Raw genomic sequence first — 22471 nt, 5'->3', positions numbered from 1 at the left:
GTGAGGTCTTTAGCCACTAGGCCTCCACGCCAGGCCCAGCAAAGATGAATCTTTATGCTAAATGAAACAAGGCAGTCACAGAACAACATGAAATATCTGAAACAGTTCAACTCCTTTCAGTATGTGGATAAGGTGAAAACTGGCAGCTGCCGGGGCCTGGGAGGAGACAGTAACAGGGAGCTGTTGGCCCCCAAGTATGAAACATCAGTTATGTGAAAAGAATAAATTCTAGAAATCTGTTATAAAAGACTGTGCCTCCTGTGAACTAACAGCACTGTAGTTTACACTTAGAATTTCATTAAAAGTGTAGATCTCATGGTAACGTTCTTACAAGAATCAAAGTTAAGTTAGATCAACATAAAAGCTTAAGAAATCATAAAAATGAATATATTTTCTAAATTTTAAAATTGAAGTGGTTAGAAAAAAACAGTATCCTTATTTATAGTCAAGTTTTACCCAGTAGGTACAATCCATTCTGGAAAAGAAGACTGTATAATCACTCCCAGGCCCTTCCAATCCAAAGATTGTTAATAAAAACAAGAAGAGCCCTTGAAGGCTGCCTTCAAGTAACTAGCATCACTCCTCCGCAGAACAGATTTCAGGTGTTAGCTGACAGAAAAGAAAGAAGAGGGGTCACTAATTGGGCTCCCATGGATGCTGAAATTAAAACAGGGATACCCAGGCCTAGGTCTTCCAGTAGCCAAAAACTAACCTTGGGGCTTTTTAAATTCATTTAAGACATCATAGCTACTCTGCAAGAGAGTAGAAGAAGGAAGAGCAAGATGTGTGCTTCCCATATGGTTCAGTAACAACCACAACCAGTCTGTGACTGTCTCAGAGAGCCTGATGAAATATGTGAGGCGAGAAGAAAACGGGGCCCTCCGAACACTGCGCAGGGTGGAGTTGATAAAGATATTACGGGGCTAGAGAGAAAAATGAAGAGCACAGTTCTGCTTTCCAAAACCAACTTTGAGACCCTGAGGCAGGTGACTTGCACTCGTGGAGAATACCAGCCAATCCATCAACAGAATATTTTTAAGTGCCCACTGCTGATTTGTAGTTCATTCTTAGCAAACTAGAACACTGCAACTGCAACTGCTTAGATTCTCTGACTTCTGGAATGTAATTAAATTGGGACACACACACAGAATGAACAACAGTATCATGAGCCCTTGGAGAATGATGTGTTAGCCATTGAATTAGCCTGTCTGGGCAGTAAATCATACCCTTGTCTAACCTGCTGGATAAGCATATCTCACTCAACCAGAGAGCCTAGCAAACTTCAGATAGAAATCATTTTCAAAATACAAATAGGAAACTGCAATCACTACAAAAAAGAAGGAAGGTGTAACAGCAGACAAAAAGAGGCGAAAGTAGGAGAGGAGGAAGTTGTGAAGCGTACAGCATTTCAAAGGGGTTTTTGTAGCCCAGAAGATAAGCAAGCTGTCTACTCTCAATCTACTATCCTCCCAATCACTCATCAACCACACCTCCCTCTCTGCCTCCCTCTTTCTCATCCCCCTCCTTTCTTTCTTCTGTCTCTCACTCTCCTCCCCCCCTACACACACTGAAATGCAGTCTCTGGATGGAGTGGCCAAGTTTCTATCTATCTATCTATCTACGCAACAAAGCAGAATCTATCAGCTTGTATATAATATAGTAATAAATGTTAAGGGCAAGGGAGAGGAAAGATAAGATGCAATAAATATTAAGGAAGTCAGACTGTAGATAGAGAATATAATAAAAATTTCTCCTTTTTTATGTTGCTCCACATTATTCTGAACTCATATATAAATGATACGATCACCAATAACAACACTTTGAACTGTTTATCTTCTCCTTAAGATTTGTTTTATTTTTGTTTGAAAGATTTACAGAGTCAAGGAGAGACAGAGGAACAGAGAGAGAACTCTTCCATCCACAGATTTACACTCCAAATGGCCTCAATGGCCAGAGCTGAGCCGATCTGAAGCCAGAAGCCAGAGCTCTTACTGGGTCTCCCACATGGATACAGAGGTCCAAGGACTTGGGCCACACCTCCACTGCTTTCGCAGGCCAGAAGCAGCAAGCTGGATTGGAAGTGGGATAGCCTGGACACAAACCAGAATTCACTTCGGATGCTGGTACCACAGGCAGAGGCCTAGCCTACTGTACCATGGGCCTGGATCCAAACTGTGTGTTTTCTAGTTCTGTCACTGATGGTACCTGAGAACAAATGTGGAAAGTACAAGTAATGTCATAAACCAATTTACAGCCTGAGAAAGAAACCAGAATTAGAAAGAGGGGCTTCACAAATTTAAAGGATGAAAATAAGTGATCTCAAATTTTATGAAACTTCTTAAAAGCCTAACTCTCTATGTTATATATTCTATGGAACACATTTGGGATAAGAATTCTGATGCAGTAGTTCCTATCTCTGGGCCCTGCCCTCAGGGGGCTGGCATATCCCATGAAGCATTGGGAAAAGCACATACACCTCATTTGAAAGAATATGGTGAGCACCGGAAGACAGGTGGATTCTCTTGACTTTGGGATGGCAGGAACGACAGAGGGGCAAAGTACAGGGTAATCTAAGACCAAAAAGAGGTATTATTTATCTTGGACCTCAAAGAATATCTGGGGAGACCTTAATGAATCAAGTATGGGAATGTTCCTGAAACGGTGAGATGTCACATTTAGGACTGATGGTCAATGGCAGCTATTATGGGCATGGATTCTGGATTAAAACCCAGACTCGGTCAGTTACCAACTGTCACATGCTGGGTACATCATTTGGATTTCCACATGCCTTGTTTTCTCTCTGAGAAATGGGGAAGAATAATAAAAAACATACATGGTGACTATGTGGATTCAATAACACATTTGGTTTGGTGTCTGACATCCCAAAACTTCAAATAAGTGTTATTTTTTTTATTTGGGTAATTTTCAAAGAAAATATCCAAGATCTGAGGCTGAAGGGGAAGGCTGGAGGCATATTACAGTGAACTTGGAATGCCAAACTTGAGGAATTGGAATTTAAATCAAGAGACAGTTGATTTGAAATCACAGCCTATCACAAAGGTAGATGAATTGATGTAAGGAGCTAGGTACCAACTGGAGTGAAAAGGGCTGACTTGTGACAGAGTCTCCCATCAACGGAAAGGTCCCAGCACAGTACGACCCAGTCAATCAAACTCAAGGGTGCTGTAAATTATATTCAAGCAGGGACTCAATGCTGGTAAGCTTGGATGGTCTGCCTCTAAGTTCCTTTCACTGTTAATTGATTGAAGAGAAGAGAATCTAAGAATAGTATGGAGGAAAGATGCATGCAAGGTGCTGCTAGGATCAAGGAGCCATGGCAACCATTTACATGAGACAGGGCAGCACAGGCAGGGCCAATGACTGGAGATGGGAATATACTCACTGTTGGACATTTCCGACTGTAATGTCAGAGATAGAAAGGATATCAGCAATGAACCAGTCAGCAGCCAGTGTTCTGGCAAAGCAGGTTACAACACTACCAACACTCGCTAGTTCAAGTCCTTTCTGCTCCAATGCCAATTCAACTTCTGACTAAAGCACTTGGGGAGGGCAACAGAAGATGGCTTAAATACTTGGGTCCCTGTCACCCATATCGGAAACCCAGATATAAAGTTACCAGCTCCTGGCTTCAGCCTGGCACAGACCTAGCTGTTGCAGTCATTTCAGGAATGATCTCCTTCTCCCTCTCTCTCTCTCTCTCCCTTCGCCTTTCAAATAAATAAATAAATAAATAAATAAATAAATAAATAAATAAATAAATAAAGGGGAGAAAAAGTCAATCGGACTTCCTCATTATGCTGACAGGAAAGCTAAAATTCTCAGATGATACAGGAAGCGATTTATAAGACAAATTTTAAAAAAGTAAGTCAAGAGTGAGGGAGGCTAGCCAGGAATCCAGAAATACAGCAATAAAGTAATAAGGGCTTAAGAAGAGGGCGATGGCAGCAAGAAGTGAGATGAAGGGGGTGGATATGAGGGTGATTTTTGAAGAGAGGAAAGACGGACAGGATGCGCTGATTGATGGACACGGAGCGTGAGTAGCATTGACGCCAAGGCTTCACTGCCGGCTGAGTGGGAGGTAGGAAAGCCAAGAAGAGAGCCTATTTTGCGAAGAGGAGCTAACACGTTCCATTTTAGACATATCAGGACTTGAAGTAAAAGGAGAAAAAAAGCAAAAATTATTCAAGTAGACACTGTCCATCAGCCTGTTGTCAAAACGCATACTAGAGAATCAGAAGTCATGAGATCTTATTATTACTCTTAAGAGAGTCTGTGGGTGCAATACATTTATGTATGTACAGTAGCATCTGTATATATATGTGCATAAACATGTATGTGTGTATGTATAGATTACATTCTCTTTCATGAACATTCATCACCTATTCTCCCAAATAACAATTTAAATCAATAAACAGTGCTAGGAAGAGGCGGAAGGAGAAGAATGGCGAGGCCATTCTTCACGTAACAAAATTTGTTGGCCAGGAGAAGACAGGTAAGAAAGACAGGTTCACAGGGGCAAGAAGGTCAAGTCTGTTTTGTTTGGTTGCTTATCACTTACTTGTCTCCCAGTTAGAGAAGCAATAGGAGCAAACGGGGGAGGGACGAGGCACTCCATAATCAGATAAACTGATTTTTTTTTATACCAGCTCTGCCAGATATTTGTCAAATTAATTTTGGAAAGTGTCTTATCCTGTCACCCCCAATCTCTGCACCTTAGAAGAGGGTTACTACCGAGTACCTCTCGTGCATTTATTTTATCCTCAGAGTCTAAACCGTGTCTTTCACATGCTTCCAGGTATAGTTGGAAGGGTCTTGTTGGCCCTTCTTTGCCCATTTACACAGACACACAGCACACGGCCACAGAAAGGCTTAGAAATAGAACGTAAGGCACCAAAAGGGGGTTTCTGAAACAAAAGTCCAAGGGATTGTGGGACAAGCACAGGATTTGAGAACGGAGCTAAGTACACATCACAGTCTACCATCCCGTGGCTCTGCTACTTCAAGCACAGCACCCTGTCTCTGAACCTCATTTTTTTTAAATCTCCCACATAAGAATACTAATACTTAATTTACATAAGCGATGAGAAGATTAGAGGGTATGCATATGAAATTCCCACAGCATAATCTGCATCTGATTAATGGTAACTTTGATCTTCCCCAGCCTGGAGTGAAGACTCCCAAGCACACTAAAACAGCAATGCCAATTTCCTTGCATGCATTTCCATCCCCTCTTCGAATCAGCCTTGAAAACATAAAAGCACATCAGCTATCCCTTTGATTTTTCAAGCACCTATGAGGTCACCCAAAGAATTCTCTCCTGCCCTTTGAACCTTTAATTCCTTCTCAAATGATTTACTGGCTGCCTGGCCTCCAAATGACCATGCTAGCAGCCATGTCCTTCCTATCTGGGGCTCTGTCCCTTTGATAACCACAGTGCCCCTGATGGGGTTTACCACTCCCACCCCCTAGGAGCATGCTTCTAAGACAACATTTTTGACATTGGAAGGAATTTAATAGGCACAGCAGTGAGGGGCCAGCGAACATTCTCTTCATCTCCCCTCAGTGCCTGCACAGGCTGAATCATCTCCTCCTGCAGACTTTCCCAGATTCTTGGTCTCCTTTCATACCTGCTACGTGATCTTGATAAGGACAGGCATCTCCTGGGGTCCTCTTGCAGGCTGACTCCTAAATTGCATCCAATGAGTCACCCTCCCCCCACTCACCCCCAGCAGTAGTTTGGACTACTAAACTAAAAGAAATCCCTATAGTTACCTCCACTGTGATTTTCAACTCATTCCTTTTAGTGTCATGACATACCTTAACTACCATAGAGACAATTAACCCCCAATGAGACTGGACTTCATTAGGAAGGATGACAGGCTCAGTTCTTTCAGTGTTCTCAGCTTTGTGTAAAATGGTGAGAAAAGGAATGTCATGGTCAAATAATGAGGACACTTAAGGCACTGGGTATAAATACCAGACAGTGACTCACCTCCAAGGCCAGTCAGACAGAACACGTTAGAGCTTGCTCAAGCAACGGTGGAAACACACACATACACCCCATGTTCACTGAAAACTACCACCTTTCCGCTGAAGCCATGAAATATTTGACTCCCACTATGCCCTGTACACACAACTAGTGGAGCAGCTGTTGTTTAAAGAATCTCACAGCGACACTTCCCAAAAGCAGGGGAATGCTGTCATCATCAGGCAGCAGGCAAATGTCAGGAACCGAGGGTGCATCCAAGAGCCGCAGCAGCCAAGTGGCATGGGGACATGTAGGTGACTACCCCTGTTCTCCCACTGCTGCCATTCCCCTTCTCCAGGACTGCACCGGGAGACCTTCAAAATCCCCAAGTCACCTCCTTTTTCTTCTAAGGGTTGCCTCTGCCTGTACCTCACACATCTGTGTTAGCCAAGGCTCGCCTCCCTTACCAGGTATCATACAAAGACAGGGACACTTGGCTAGTCTACTATCCAGCTCTTGAAATCATTGCCTCTTTCTGGTTTGAGGTTAGGAGTGAACTCTCCGTTCTTGAATCTGAGATTGTGTTTCAGTCTTACCACATATGATCTGAAGCAGCAAACCTATCTATGGAAGCGACATTGTTTGGCATCCTGAGGATGCTAACCATAGAGAAGACACAGCCGTGGTCTTCTGGGAGATCCTGATCCAACAAACACATGCTGGGCCAAAGGACTCAAGGACAATCCCTAGGAAAGCAGAACTCCAGCATTCCAAAGATTGCTTCTACCAGGAGTCATAGGAGAGGATGCCCTGGAGGCACTGAACCAGGGGGTTGAAACTTAAGCCTAAATGCAGTGGGGTGAAGAGGAGAGGAGAAGGTCTTTTGCAGATGTAGTGTGAAGCCCAGCCATTGAAAGGAAACATCAGGATGGCAAGACGGGAGACCAGAATTTCCCAGGTGGATCTGGGTTGTGGAGAGGAAACCATTCTGCCTGAAAACCTAGGACCTGGGAGGAGTGTTAAAAACTCAGACTTGGAGCAAGAGGGAGAAAGGCCTGTAGCACCAGGCTAAAGCAGTTTGGGCTCCATTCGACAAGCAGCAGGGAACCATTAAATAATTTCAGGGGAGGAGGGGCCGATCAAAGGGAGGGAAACCCTTGAGGAGGCGACTACAGTAGTGTAGTTGTTCCAGGAGGAGGTTTCTTCCTGCCTGTCTCGGCTCTTGCAAGATCCTCCTTCAAAGCTGCCCTTTCCCAGCTGAGCCCACTAGCTCAGAGCTCATTAGTATGCATCTCTTTTGAGTTGGAGAGATATCAATGATGTCTCTTATTCTGAACTGGATGGAAGATGGGTCAGGAACTTAAGAAAAGGACAAGCTTCATCTGAATCTCCCAGTTTAGATGAAAAGGAACTGTGACACATCATTTCCGTTGCTATGATGGCACTGGTTGCTTTGGTCCCTGGGGTCACTGGTCTTCTCTAAGATCCTAACAGGAGGAGTGGGAAGCCGGGAAGGGGTGGGAGGGCAGAGAGAAAGCGTGAGAGAGAAAGAGAGAGAAATAGAGACAGAGGCAGAGAGCAGGAGAAGTGCCAGCATAGGGCAAAATCTGATTGTCAAGTGCTTTTCTGGGGCCTGTTCCAGATCACTGTCACTCACTGGCTTAGGTTAGAGCTCAGCCCTAAATTAGGGCTCCAACCTAGGGGATGGGAGATGGAAGGGCCCCACCTGGGTCTTAGCAGTGGGAATTAACTCTCCCTGATCCTTAATTCTTTTGGCTTTTATTAGTGGCTGGAAGGGGAGAGGGATGTAACCCGAACCCTAATGCAGCTGAGAAGGGCTAAGAGCCAAAACCTTCCTTAAGCAGATACAGTATGTGCAGGGCCTGGGCAGGTTTCAGAACACTGCACACACTTCTCCAGCCAAAGGCAAGGGGAAAACATGAAAATTACATACTGAGCCCTTTACATCCCAGAGGGGGGAAAAGTATCACTCTCCCACCCAGCAGAGAGAAGTTAGCAAGCTCATTCTTGTAAAAGCCAGAGCGCTGGGGCAATCTTCCTCTCAAAACTCTCTCCCCAGCAGCTAGCTACTCGAGTCCATTTTAAATAGCTTGTATATAAATTACAAGGTATTTCCCTCTGCCAGAGAGGAACCCAAGAAGAGGGATATTAGCATCTTAGGAAGAAGTGAGTTTTGTCTACAAGGAGATAGGGAGGGAGAGAATGGTGACCAAGTTCCAGGGCACAATCATCTTTACAACATGCTGAATTTAACTTGTGCACTAGGTGGAAGGGCAGGTGATGGTGCCTGCACCGGGGTAATAAAAGGATAAAGGAAGCCAATCCACGCGGCGTGGGGTTGGGGAGGGACTAATTACATTGGCAAGTCTGTGTGCACATCGCTTAACCTTTCCTGGGAATTCCATGTTCAGCGTCAAGCGCAGCAAGGTGAGAGGTTGCACCAGAAGAATCACTTGGAATTTTCCAAAACTCTCTTAATGAATAAAGCAATGTTTTCTAGCCAGATTTAAAACAAATGCATGTGTGGAGTAAACCCTGATTTGCTGCTTACTTCATTGTGGCGATGACACCAGTGAAGGCAATAAACAATGCTTTGCAAGTTTAACAATGCTTAAGAGGTCACATTGAAGAAGTAATTTTAGGCAGGTTAACAATGATCTCCACAGACTAATAGCCCTACTCTCTGTGGAGCATATGAAAGTACTAACAAGGAAAATGCAATCCAGGCTTGAAACGCCAGTGGTTTGAGGTTTGCCTTACCAAGCCACCACATTTTGGTTTTCATATATACACCAATCTTGGCACGTGAACTGATGCTTTTTTTTTTCTTTAACAGCCTCAAACTGTTTTAATATTTAGGTCTGAAGTTTTGTTTTTCTGACCGGTTCTTGTATTGTTTTGTTTTCATTTTTTGGACTTCCATTCGAAGTTTAAAGTTTACAGGACCAAAACTTCAGCCAGCAAGACCCTTGTGCAAATGTGGGAGGAGAAAACAAGACACAGCCACGGCCAGAAAGGATCATTAAGTAACAATACAGACTTGTTCCAGTGTCTCTGGGGCATGAGATTGTCTGGCAATTAACTCATTTCCACAACAATCAATAGATTAGTAGATTGTCTGTGTTGGCCATTATGTTCCTAAAATAACGATTTGTTGTTTTAACTGATTCCTGGTGTTAAATAAACAAACCATCTCCTCCCTCCTGCCATCCACCCCCACACACACCCAAAAGCTGCCTTTTGGATAGTCTCAGAGACACCTCTGTCTCAGAAAATGCAGATGTGAACCAAGACTGATTCCCCTTCCCAATGCCTGCCAACACAGCTTCTACATTAGCAAGATGGGATCCATTTCCATCTCGGACCGCTCACTCATTTCTTCAGTGGTATTACTGCAACCTCTGCTAACTCACAAGGGTGTAAGTCAGCACCTTGCCAGGATGATCAATTCCCTGCAAATGTCACTTTCCTGTCTACTGTTTAGTTAGGCACTGCCCCCAAGGTAGCAGGTCCATGGCTGGCAAGCACTGTGATCGGTGCTTTATTTTTCTAATATGGATTAATACTCAACAAAATGGCTACCTATTTGCAACCTTCACCTATTCTGGGTTCTACAGGCTATCTAGGCAAATCCATTCCCCGAGGGGTGTACGATTGGTTTAGGGTGCTCATGTTTCATATCGGAGTGCTAAATGAGAACCTGCTCCACTTCCTATTTCTAGCTTCAGGCTAATCAACTTCCTGGGAGCCAGCTGGAGTCCTGGGTTCCTGGCTTTGACCTGACCCTACCCTCTGCCAATGAAAGATTCTTTCTCACCCACTCTTCCTCCCTGGACCTTTCAAATTAAAAATTTTTAAAAATAAATTAATTTTAAAAAAATGAAATCCATTCACCTTTACATCCAATTCCTCTGCTAGAATGAACGAGGCCTTCACTGCCTCACTTATTAACCCAGCCACAGAAAGAGACTGTTATCTAATATAGTTGTTTCCTTTTTCTCATTTATGAAATGGAATTAATAGATGAGATAGTACACGTTAAGTTAGAAAAATCAATGTCTGGGATCTGGCACCAGCAACATCACCATCCCATATGTGCACCGGTTCGATTCCTGGCTACTCCACTTCTGATCTAGCACACTGCTTATGGCCTGGGAAAAGCAGCAGAGGATGGTCCAAGGTCCTGGGCCCCTGGTATCCATATGGGAGACCGGGAGGCAGTTCCTGTCTCCTGGATTCAACCTGGATACCGCAGTCATGTGGAGGGCAGTGAGCCAAGGGCCAAACGATGTTTCTCCCTTTCTCTCTGTAAGTCGGTCTTTCAAATAAAACAAGTCTTTGTTTTTTTTTTTTTTAAGAGATAACCAGTGCCTGACTGATGGTATGCATGATGAGAATATTTGTTAGAACGCAAATAAAAGCAACACATATAGTTTCACAGACCACAGAAAGAATAGCTCGGGCCCAATGCGGTAGCCTAATGGCTAAAGTATTCACCTTGCACGCACCAGGATTCCACATGGATGCCGGTTCTAATCCCAGCAGCCCCGCTTCCCATCCAGCTCCCTGCTTGTGGCCTGGGAAATCAGTTGAGGACGGTCCAAAGCCTTGGGACCCTACACCCACGTGGGAGACCCCAAAGGGGCTCCAGGCTCCTGGCTTCGGATCGCTGCAGCCCCAGCCATTGCAGCTCACTTGGGGAGTGAATCATCGGATGGAAGATCTTCCTCTCTGTCTCTCCTCCTCTCTGTATATCTGACTTTCCGATAAAAATAAATAAATCTTTAAAAAAGAAATAGCTCATCTCTCTATAGGCATTCAATAAAGTGCAATGAATGAATTCATTACTAAATAAACGGATAAACAACACCTGCTCTGCCCTTGGTCCATCAGGTCACTGTGTGTTAGTCTTCTGTGCCCTTAGGACATGCAGTGCTACACTAACTGGAATGAATGCCTCTTTGTCCCTCAGGCTACCTAAATCCTATGTATCCCTCAAGGCCTGGCTCCAATTCTTCCTTCTGCCACAAGGCTCTTGACCACATCAATCCACAGATGAAATTTCTTCCCACTGAATCAATGTTGCTATTAGACTCAACCCCACGCTCTAATCACTTAAAGCTTTTTGTTCCCTGGGCTTGCAGTAATACCGACCAGGTTTACTGTGGTTGTCATCTCATGTCCTTTAGTGTAGGATCAGCTATTCTACAAAGTGTTCAACAAATCCGTGTTGACTAGCTGGTTGGTTGATTGATTGATTGGAGGCTTAATTGAGAGCCCAAGGACAGCCAAGCAAGGTTTAGCATAGCCTTTCAAAGTGCTGGTTCAGACATTAGCCAGAAATCACGTCCAATCTTTCAACTTCTGGCAACAGCAGACATCACACTAAAAGTAATCTGCCATTTCACACCATTGCCAATGAATCAGTAACATCAGACACTGCGTTTTAAGTTTAAAATGCTCTTCAGAGAATTTGTTTAATAAGGGACACCTGTGGAATGACTCTTAAAATCACAACTGCTTAAAACTCATGCACAGTTGTTTCACAGAATGCAGTTTTGGAAGCTTTGTGGAGCTCCTTCACAGGCACATTTTTTTTACACTACAATAAGCTTACCTCTTGATTTCATTTTCTGTGAACTTTTGAACCTTCGTTTACTAAGTATTTACTTGAGATATAGGGTCAAATCAATCTCCCTCCCTATGAGACAACACTGCAAGCTTAAATATTTTATAAACACATTTGAGAGACAGAGGGGGTAGCTCCTATCAATTGGTTCACTCTTCAGATGCCTGCAACAGCCAGACCTGGACCCATTTGAACTTGGGAGCTGAAACTTTTGTCCAGGTCTCGCATGTGGGTATCAGGAAGCCAATTACTGGAGCCATCACCTGCTAACTTCTAGGTTCTACATTGGCAGAAACCTAAGCAGGAGTCACATTTGAACCCAGAACAGTGCAAACTTTCATATTTCACTTTGCAGATAAGAAAAGAGAGATAAAATGACTTACCCAAACACTGGGCAACAGAGTTTTGTTTTGTTTTTTTTTTTAAGAAAATCAAGAATCTTTTTTTTTAAGATTTATTTATTTTTATTGGAAAGTCAGATATACAGAAAAGGAGAGACAGAGAAGAAGATCTTCCATCCGATGATTCACTCCCTAAGCGGCCAAAATGGCTGGAGCTGAGCCAATCTGAAGCCAGGAGCCCGGAGCCTCTTCGGGGTCTCCCACACAGGTGCAGGGTCCCAAGGCTTTGGGCCGTCCTCGACTGCTTTCCCAGGCCACAAGCAGGGAGCTGGATGGGAAGTAGAGAAGCTGGGACACAAATGAGTGCCCATGTGGGATGCTGGTGCGTGCAACGCGAGGACTTTAACCACTATGCTACCACACTGGGCCCAGGCAACAGAGTTAAGGCCCAACTTTAGGCTTTCTGAATCCTTGCGCAGGACCTTTACCCTGACTTGATATTTATAACAACAACATCATCATTATCATCAACAACAAATCCTCCTTTGATCCTAACCCTGAAGTGCAAATGTTGGTAATATTACTAATTTGTCCATTAAATTTCATTCTCTCTCTCTCCTCACCTCTTTTTTTTTTAACCTGTATAAACATGGTATGATAGAAAGAACCTGGAATTTGGAATCCAAGTAAGTCTGAACAAGTCTCTCACTTACTGTGCAACATGCAATCTGTTGTTTGCATGTTTGCCTAAGCCTCGGTACATTCATCTGCACAATGGAGCCATCACGATCTACCCTAGATTAAATGGGAATACCTGTAGACCCAGCAGTGTTGACCGCACAGTAGGCCTGTTAACCTCTCTGACCCCACCTGGTCTAGGTCTTTACCCTTTCAGTCCAAGAGGTTTCAGTGATCCAACCTGAAACAACACTGCCTGCAGTCAGGGAGGTACAGCCACCCAAGCAGAGGATCCAGGCCCTGCATCCTTCCTGATTGCCAATTAAAAGGAACCTCCCAGAACCCCAAACTCTCAGTCAAGTCCTCAAAGGAATACAAGAGTTAGGCCTGATACTTACTCACCCCCTGGGGCTGCCAGATGTCAGCACTCACATTGTCAGTCAGAGATAAGAGGCCATCAAAAGCCTCCTACCTGCAGAACTTTTTGGGGGGGTGAGGAGAGAAAGGTGGGGGTGCAGGAGGGAGGTATGAAGGGTGAGAGGGAGGGCTTTTACTGACATGAAACACAAAGAGTAAGAAATAGAAAACATCAGGGCAACCCAACAAAAGGTGAGGCTTTAGCTTGTCATCTTCTCTTAAGCAAAGATGGGCCTGCAACCAGGAGAGTCAAACTCCTTTCCAGAATAACTAGTCAAACCAGCTTTACTTCTAGCTACCTCATCTCACTTCCAACCCCCCTCCCAAAAGTAAAATCAGTTTCTGATAGAGCCTGAAAGGCAGGATAGGAGAACCATTCAAAAGTGGCCCTGCCAACAATTCAGAGAGATCATACAGCTAGGAAGCTGTTGAGTGGCATGTGAGTGGGGACCAGAAGACATCACAAAAGGATCTGTTCACCACTGGGCTTAACCCTTGATCCTGTCAAATTAGTCCCACCTCCTGCATTCCTCATCAATGTAATATTAAAAGACTTGAGTGAAAGTTAACAGACCATACCATCCCTGAGAACATACCGGGGAAACAGCCACTTCTGGAAAGATAGGAAGTAGCAGGGTGGACAAAAGCAATGCTCTGTAAGACCTGTCCCCACTGTGCCACAACCTAGACCAAGCAAGGATTCTGGAGCAAGCCCTCAACACAGCAGAAACTTGCTGAGGGGAGGGCCTGAGAAGAAACAGAAGGACACGGGGAGAGGCGAAGCTACATGCTGGGACTACTCAGCAGGTTGATAAAAGAAGATAAGGAATGTGACAAAGGTCCTGCCCTGCTCCACAACAGGATCTGGAGGGTGCAGTGTGAGAAAACTTTCCTCTGACTTGGCTATGACTTGCTGAGTGTTTTCAAACTTATCATCCCAGCTCGCTGAACTTCTCCCTTCTCGACCCCCCACCGGAAGCATAGCCAAGCCAAGAGAGACAAAGCGGGTACAGCACACTAGAAGAGCCCACTGTGACCAAAGGGGGGGAAAAAGTTGGGTTTTGGACAGAGGGTAGGGCATCCAATGAATGAACAAAGAGGCAATGGTCTTGAATGAGACAGTCCAAACTGGGGGCCTCCAGCAAGTCTTGTTGATGGGTGGGGGTTGGGAAGCTAAGAGTGGACATGAAAGGACAGCCGTCTCTTGCTCCCATGCAGAGCTCATTCTGTCACATGGAACAGTGCTGAACTCACACTGAAAGAGGAGGGGATGGAGAGGAATCGAAGGCTACAGCCCACTTTGAGAAATCAAGTCACCCTGATCCCGACATCACTGCCCCCTTAAGGGGCACATTGCTATGTGCCCAAGTAAGCATGCCACTGTGATATGAGAAAGGACAGATCATCCTTTGCTACATTATGAGTAAATAACCAAGACACCCTTTTCACTTGGCCCATGTACACTGGATGCGGCGAAGGGGTGTAAGGAAACAAATTCTACCCCATCTTAGTCCCTGGAATGCAGTCTTCACCAGGATAAATAGTATCGCAATTTGGTCATTCTTAACTTCATTAGAGTGTGTCTGAAGGGGGCAGCGAGAGACAAAACATTAGTACCACACCAGCTGAGGGAAAGTCATCTCAGTACCAATACAGCCAGTATAAAAGGGCCACTTGCTGATTACAAGATAACTGTCAGATAAAGCTGGCATTCCATTCTGGAGAGAAACATAATCCTGCACACATATCTAGTCCCAGCATCAAAGGTATGAAAGCTTAGACACTGATGGCAGTAGAAATTCCAAACTTCCCCAGATCTGTGTACTAGAGCTAACTCAGAAAGTTATTCTCTACCCTATAGATGGAATGCTTTCCAAAAATATGATCTACAAATAAGCAGCTTAGAGATTTAGATATTGTTCCCTTCAGGTACATATTGTAAATGTGATGAAGTTGTACATATCAGTCATACATTCTTAGATTAAACAGAACTGCTCTGTATCTAACTGGTATACACATTTTATCACTGGTAACATGTTTTTTAGACTTCAAATGTCCCTCCCCTACATCCCTCACCATTTGGTCAAAATGAGGATTAAGTCTCAAAATGATCTTAATCAGTATGTAGTAGTAAGACAAGGTACTGTCCCAGCTCAGGTGACAACTAGTCAATGTGGGGACATGAAGCTGTGAGTCCCAGACCTCCATGAGAAATAACTCTTGTACATACTCCAGGTAAGACAGGAAGCCCCAGGCCCCAAGAATGGCAGAAACAGCAGAAATTTTTGTGATCACTGCTAATGGCAGTGTGGAGGGTGACAGATACCTCACAAAGGATGGGAACAGATTCTGTTATGTGTAGATCTCAACAAACAGGCACCATAGGTCACAGGGCGCCTGTTATGTCCCATACAGTTAGCATCTCTAATCTTGGAGACAACGATTTTTCTTTTCCCCCTGAAGGAGAAAATTAAGCTCAAAGAGGTAAAAGGAAAAAAAAAATCAGAATTCCAACTTTGGCATTATTCCTTAAATGCCACTTCCTTCTTCTATTATACAAATTCCTTCTCTATAATTTAATAAGCTCTTTGTATAAACACATATGCTCCTTGAAGTCAAGGCTTATGTCTCCTCTCTCATGTCCTCTAGACCACTTTTTTCTCTCCTCAAGGTTGCCGTGGGCTAGGGGCTAGGGCAATTCTAAATATACAGCAGGAGATGAGCTGGGTCCCTACCAAATCCATGATTCAGCTGCCCCAGATGCCACCTGAAACAGCCAAAGGGGTCCTCAGTTATAATTTGTTAAATAATGGCCCAACTTCAGGTTTGCCAGTTACTGTATTCAGCTGTGGACTCTGTAATTTCAGGAACATGGGCAACCTGGAGTGAATCTAGAGTGGGGGGGGGACATGAGAGGAGACTGGATCCAAGACCCCTAGAAAGCAGTGAAAAGACCTAGGGCTCTTTAACCTTAAAAGACACAATCTTTATCTTTAGACTTCCCTACAGCCATCCTAAGACAGAGAAAACATCTTTGCTCTATGTGGTCCCAAAAAGTACAGCAGGGATCCATGGATGCTGGGTAGAGCGAGAATGACTGCAACCCGACATAAAGGAAAGCTGCACGGTCAAGACTTTCCACCATGGGAAAGGAGGCCTAGAAGGGAGTGAGTTCTCCCACAATCCATGGAGCCCAAGTTCAGGGCCACAGCCCAGCATGGTCTCCTCATTCTGAGATTCCATGGCTCTAGGTTTCCACCAAGATCAGCAGCATGACTCTCACAGTCTTGATCAAGTCTGTCCTTTAAGGTCTGGAGAGTGAAGGAGCAGGCAGTGAGCACAGCGCTTCTCATAATCTCAGCTGTTCTTCATTCACTTGGCACAGATGGCTCAGCATCTTTTACCCCCTTGATTCTGGAGGAGCCTAACTATAACAAACCATGATGTTCCCTCTGCATATAATCACTTGGTAACTACCGCTCTCTACTCCAAGTCTCTCTCTCTCAGTCTCTCTCAGTCTCTCTCAGTCTCTCTCTCTCTCTCTCTCTCTCTCTCTCTCTTTTCCAAAGAAATTCCCAAGGAGGTGATAGGGAAAAGTACAGGGTAAAATCATTTTAACTGTGCAAAGCGACAAGGCTCATGTGTCTTCCAATTGTAGTGGAATTATTTTCATTGTCTGAGGTTTTGGAGAAGGAAGACCCTCCAAACAACACGCGTGGTAGTTTGCACTTCAGTGTGCATGCGTGTAGATCTCTGCAGATGCATTATGACAACCCGATAGGACCAAAAGTACTGTATCCTCACTGCTCATCTAAACATTACCAGCAACTCCCCCTCCCTGCAATTTTCTTTGTATAGATGCCTGCCTCATGTTCTAAAAAGCTCTCTACTTTGGGGGAGATGGCAGCAGCTGGAAGGGGGGCGCTGCAGATAATGTTGCTGATTGTAGAGGCAGACCCCAGGCCGCATTCACACACACCCCATGAAGGCCTCCTTGTGAGGCCAGGTGCTTAGCTGTTACAACTCCACTACAAAGGTCTTGCGGGGAATCATCATTGCTCATATAACACCACCTCTGAAGCCAACAAGAACTCAAAATTGCAGCCAAATTGACTGCCAGTCACGAGACAGCCTCAGTCTGCCTCTATCCAGTTCCTGTCGAAGCCTTAACTGCTTCTTTGTGTACTTCTCAAAATAAGGTCAGAGTGGGGATGAGAGAAGGGCTCAAATCAGCTTAAAGAGCTTGCTCGGCCACTGTCTGAGGCTAAGGACAGCAAACAGTCTCAGAGTTTCCATTTTCACATCATCTGTGCTAATAAATACGAGGGAGGTATGCCTATCTCCACTTTTACAGTGACTTGGGTCCAGAGGCGGTAAAATGATAAGGCCACGCCAGTGCACATTTAAGTGCGGGGAGGCAAAGCTTCTTTCTCCTGCAGGCCACTCCCCTCTGCCATCCAACTTTGTTCCAGGACTGCTGGCCACTTGCTTCACTGAAAGTGGGGCCAGGAAAAGAGTAAATGTGTAGGGTGAGCCTAGGTTTGCCCTGTCCCATTCTCTCCAACGATCCTCCTTCCCCTTTTTCTGCGTCCCCACACTTTTTCTCCATACTCTCTCAGACTCAGGGTATATTTTCATGAATATAAAATGAGTATGGAAAGCTCACACTATGGTTCAGCATTGCCCCTCTCCCTCACATCCCCACAAAGATACACCCTGATGCTCTGGGCCTCTGAGAGTCCCTGTATGAATCACTGCGGCCAAAACATTGGAAAGATCACCTGTTCCCAAAGAGTGTGACTTTCCAAAGCACGGAGTCCATTTCATGTATGGCTGTCTATGCTGGGAGGGTTGAGGGGGACGAGTGAAGGGGAGGGCGTTCCTCCAAGTAGAAAAATGGAGACATTTGATTAGAAGGGATCCCTGTTCCACATAAAGAGGTTCCCTGGGTCAACGAGGTAGTGAAAGATGCCAAGCAAAGGAATTAAGGTCCAGGTCCAGGTCATGGGCCCAATTCCCTTGTGGGTCCTGTTTTGTTCACTTGTTATCATGACCTCAGTGGACTAACACCATGTTATGGAAGAAATTACAAACCATCCCTTACCGTATCAGTTGATTTCCGGGAGAGGACTACTTGACTCCCTGTAAGGCAGCAGCTGAAATCCCACATTTGAGGACATTATAGGATCTAGTGGGAATGGATCATTTTCTCAAACTGATCATTTTGTTTGTTTGGTTTTTTTTTTAAACCAGAAAGTTCTCCCATGGCAAATATGATCTAGACTTTCACATCCCATGCCTGCTTCTCCTGATAATCACCTCATCTCAAAATTTTCCACTGCCCAGCTCCACAGGATACCTCCATTACCTCTGACCGAAATTGCCCCCCCCCTTTTTTTTTTTTTGCCATTTTGCACAATGGTTCTTGATTCTTGCCCCTGTCTATGCCAAATCCAAGATCACGGTAAGCGACGTGAGTTCATAAAGGGTCGTCTCCAACTCCCTGAGTCCAGGGCTACAACCCAGTCCTCAACTGCTGGGGAGCCATGGGCTGACAAGGAGTGTCACTGGGGCCCAAGGTAGATGAGACTGAACACATCCCTGTCTTATGCTCCTTTCCCAAACTGCAATACTACCAGAGGAATCCAGAAGCTCTTGGAGAAGTAAACAAATGCAATGGACTTGAAGGCTCCCACTGACTCACAGTATGATAGACTGGGTAAGCCACTGAACGCACCACAGCAGCAGTTTTTCCCTCAATGCCCTTCCTGCTCTCTCAAACTGCCTCACAATATGGCTGCAACAGGCTACAGAAATAAGGGATGCGGAATACATTGCTATCATTAGCAAACAGACACAAGTGGAACAAAGCCTCATGTTTCTCCACAGGCCTCTTGGGGAGACAAGGGCCAAGGTTAGCACCAGAATTAGACTCACGTGGCATCATTGGACAGTGGGCCACTTGAACCCCATGTCTGACATGGGGGTGTCTGGCTCCAAGGAGGGCCCAGTCTTCCTGACTAGATAATGACAGAATGATGATTTGACCTCAAGTTCTCCATCTGCTTATTCAATTCGTCTTCAACTTCTTGCCAAGGAAGCTTTACTAGTGTGTACACACTCAAGGCTGCTTGAAAGAAAACCCTAGTTTTCTGAAGCACAAAAGGAAACAAAACTATGGTGAAAAAATAATAATAATAAAAAGACAAATGAAATAGGCAAGAGTGCCTTCTCAAGATGAAAAAACACAGGCAAAAACATTATTCTTGAAAAAAGGACTATGATCCCTCTGTGTAATGTGCGGGCTCACCAGGTTACAGCTCGCTGTTACTGGAAGGAGCCAGGCTACTTGGAAGAGATGGGAGAAATCATTTTACCACCCTCCCCGGGGGCATATCCAAATGTGGGTAATAATGAGCCTCCATACAGCAAGGGTCAAGTGTATATTCAGTGCAAAGGGAATCATTAAAAGGCACCCTGTCTCCCAACTCACGACACACTTCCTCAACAGCTAGGCCAAGCAAACCCTCATCCACCCTCAAACAATCTCCCAGCCAGACCACAAATTGCTGGCTGCCCCATACACAGTCACACCCCCTGTCATGCTCTTGCACGCTCCTCACAATAGAATGGCACAGCAGCCAGCACACTCCAGGGTGCGTCTTAGGCTGGGTCAGCCCTAGGCAGAGTTGAAAAATGACCTTTTCCAAAGCTGGTTGTCTAGGCTGACTGCCGCAGTCCTGGGGGCGTCTGGAGGAGGAACTGCGAGACCAAGGAGGGCTGTGGAGCCTGCTGTGACCTTGGTGGAGAGAGGAGGGAGACTAGGAGCAGGAGTAGAAAAAATTCCTAAGGCTAGGATTCCCCTCTCCCCAGGGGTCCTTGGAGAATTTTCTTTCTTTAAAGTAGTGCTCTCTTATTCAGAGAAGAATGGACAGAATGCATTAGCACAGGGGTGTGATGATGGGGGACAAAGACATCTTAGGCTGGCAAACAAGCCAGGGGAGAGGTGCTGGAGAAAGATCCGGGCTGGTTTGAGGAGACTAAAGACCCCAGGAGGCCTTGCCAGCAACTTCCCCCCCCACCACCACCACCACCAGCACCATCAAGATGTTGCCTTAAGGGACCTCAGAGAGCTGGGCTGCGGGGTACGCCTCAAGGCAACATCCCAGAGTTGCTAGGAGTGTGGGCCCGAAGGCCTAGAGGACTGCTACACTTCACTAGCAGCAGCTCCAATGCAAGGGAAAGCAGTATAGGTTCCTGCGGTTGGAGGTGGAGAGGGAGGATTAGCCAACCCCCTGCTGAGAAGTGCCCAAATTAAGAGCCAAAAACTACAGTGACATGTGTCCCCTGCTGAGAAGCCACATCTTTCCATGTCCAGCCCAACCCACATCTACATCCTCAACTGCAATTTGAATGCATCAGGAAAAAGAAAACCTCTCGGATTTTGAATATTTCAAAGAAAGTAAAACAACAACAGATGGGATAAACTTCTGGTGAAGTTCCTTCCCGCGGCAATGTGGCGCCTCAAGGTGAGTCGCCCCACAAGTCACTCCTACCAGGCACACTTCCAGCTGCCTCCAGCCCCTAACCGCACCCCTACCGGGGTCAGCTCGCTTTGGGGGATCGGAGGAGTTCTTCTCCCCTGTCCTGTGCAACTTGGCTTCCACTGGATCACAGCCTCCTAAAACAAACAAACCCCGGCGGCGGCTCCGGCGCAGCTGCGCTCCATGGCGCAAAAGTTTCCTCCACACTTCTCAACGTGCAGGAAATCTCGCCGACGGGGCAGGACTGCACAGGGACGGAAAGGCCGGGCCAAGCCGGCAGCAGGAACGCCCCGCGAGCTGAATGGATGTGCGCGCGTCTGGCCGTGGGAAGTGAGGCTGCCTAAAGCCACCTAGGTCTCGCCTCCCACACCAGACCCTTCGTCTTGCAACCTGCCCGGGCGGCCGGCCCGGCGGGTCCATACCGGGGCCAGCGCTGCCAAGAGAGCTGCCAAACCGACTTGCTGGTCCCTTCAGCCCCTCAGGGTCCCGCAAGGATGCAGGGGCCTCCGAGGAGCACCCCCGCCCCCCACAGCGGTCACTTCCTCCGGCGGCGCAAACGGAGTAGAATAGCTGCCCGGCTGCTCCCTGCACAGGCTGCCCCCCCAACCCCGCGCCCTGCCCTGCGCCTCTGTACGCAAGGCTCCAGCCCAGGGCAAACCCTGCTCTCTCGCCTGTGCTCCCACCAGCCTTAGCGGGTGTCTGTGTCCCCCGCGGACTGGTGGCAAGACCCCTTGGCGCTGCTCACAGGGACTAAGTTGCAAAGTTGGTGTGAAGGCCCCGTCCCGCGGCAGCCTGTGCCCCGTTTTGCCCATTCAAAGTTGGGCGCCTGTTAGGACACAGCCGCGGGTCCTTACCTTAGACACCGTGAGCGGCTCGCAGTGCTCCAGACCCCCTTTAAGGGTGAAGCCCCAGGGTGCCCCCCCTTGCAGCTGCACCGGGACGTACTGGAAGGACCCCGGCCGGTTCTCCATCCTGGGCTCGGCTCCGGCGCCGCCGGGCTCCTTTTCTGCAGGGGCTACGTTGCCTCCGCCCCCAGCAACTCCGCCACCATCGCCCTCCAGCGCTACGCCACCCCGCACCGCCCCGCTCCGCCCACTCTCCCGGCTGCAGCTCCGGCCGCGAGCGAGGGAGCGCAAGGAGGAAATGACACGGAGCTGCAGAGAGGGGGAGAGGGGGGGAAGAGAAGGGAGGAAAAAAAGCAAAGGAAAGGAAAGGAAAGAAAGAAGCTAGGCGGACGGGTAGCGCGTAATGGACAAGAAAACGGAGCAATCGGGAGGGGCAGCCGCTGTGACTGCGCCTATAGGATTGCTGGGGAGTGGGAGCCAGGCGAGGCCTCCCATCAATTGTTACATTGTTTCATTCAAGCAGGCCCCCCTCTTTGGTCCTCCTCTTTACTGCCGGCTTCCCCGCCCCTGCAGCCCGCGGAGGCGAGGGGAGGTGAAAGTCTTTAGTGTGGATGGCCCGCGTGGCCCAGTGGGCTACAAAGCTGGTTTCCTGATGAGCGCGTGCCTGTTTCTGTGAGCGCCTCTTTCTTCTGAATGTCCTGAGAACCGGGTCCTGGGAGGATTACAAGGCTGCTAATTTGTGGACGTTGCCTAGAGGGCTGGAAAGTAAAGTAAGCAGGCCAGGGAACACAGGGCGGCTGTGTGTGCAGGCTGGTGTGTGTGTGTGTGTGTGTGTGTGTGTGTGTGTGTGCACGCCCGCGCGCACTAGGTGTGTGGGGTCATTCTGAAACAGTGCCCCGGGGCAGAGTTTCAATAAAGAAGCACTTTGAGGATGCACTGTTCCCCAGGCTCAGCCGCACCCTGGCTGTGTGCTGGCATCTTGGGGTAGCATTGGGCTTATGCACACT

At 46.6% G+C, this 22471-nt stretch overlaps 1 protein-coding gene across 1 annotated transcript in view; it reads right to left on the bottom strand.

Annotated features, from left to right (window-relative positions):
- SHROOM4 (shroom family member 4) overlaps positions 1-21674 on the bottom strand; it is a 221304-nt gene extending 199630 nt beyond the window's left edge. Inside the window, exon 1 of the mRNA XM_058658470.1 lies at positions 21474-21674. Coding sequence (XP_058514453.1) covers positions 21474-21590 — 117 coding nt within the window. The 5' untranslated portion in view covers positions 21591-21674. The remainder of the gene's footprint in view (positions 1-21473) is intronic.
- Between the last annotated feature and the right edge of the window lie 797 nt (positions 21675-22471).

The sequence above is a fragment of the Ochotona princeps genome, chromosome X, assembly GCF_030435755.1.
Source record: "Ochotona princeps isolate mOchPri1 chromosome X, mOchPri1.hap1, whole genome shotgun sequence".
Classification (NCBI taxonomy): domain Eukaryota; kingdom Metazoa; phylum Chordata; class Mammalia; order Lagomorpha; family Ochotonidae; genus Ochotona; species Ochotona princeps.
This window is presented reverse-complemented; position numbering and strand designations above follow the sequence as displayed.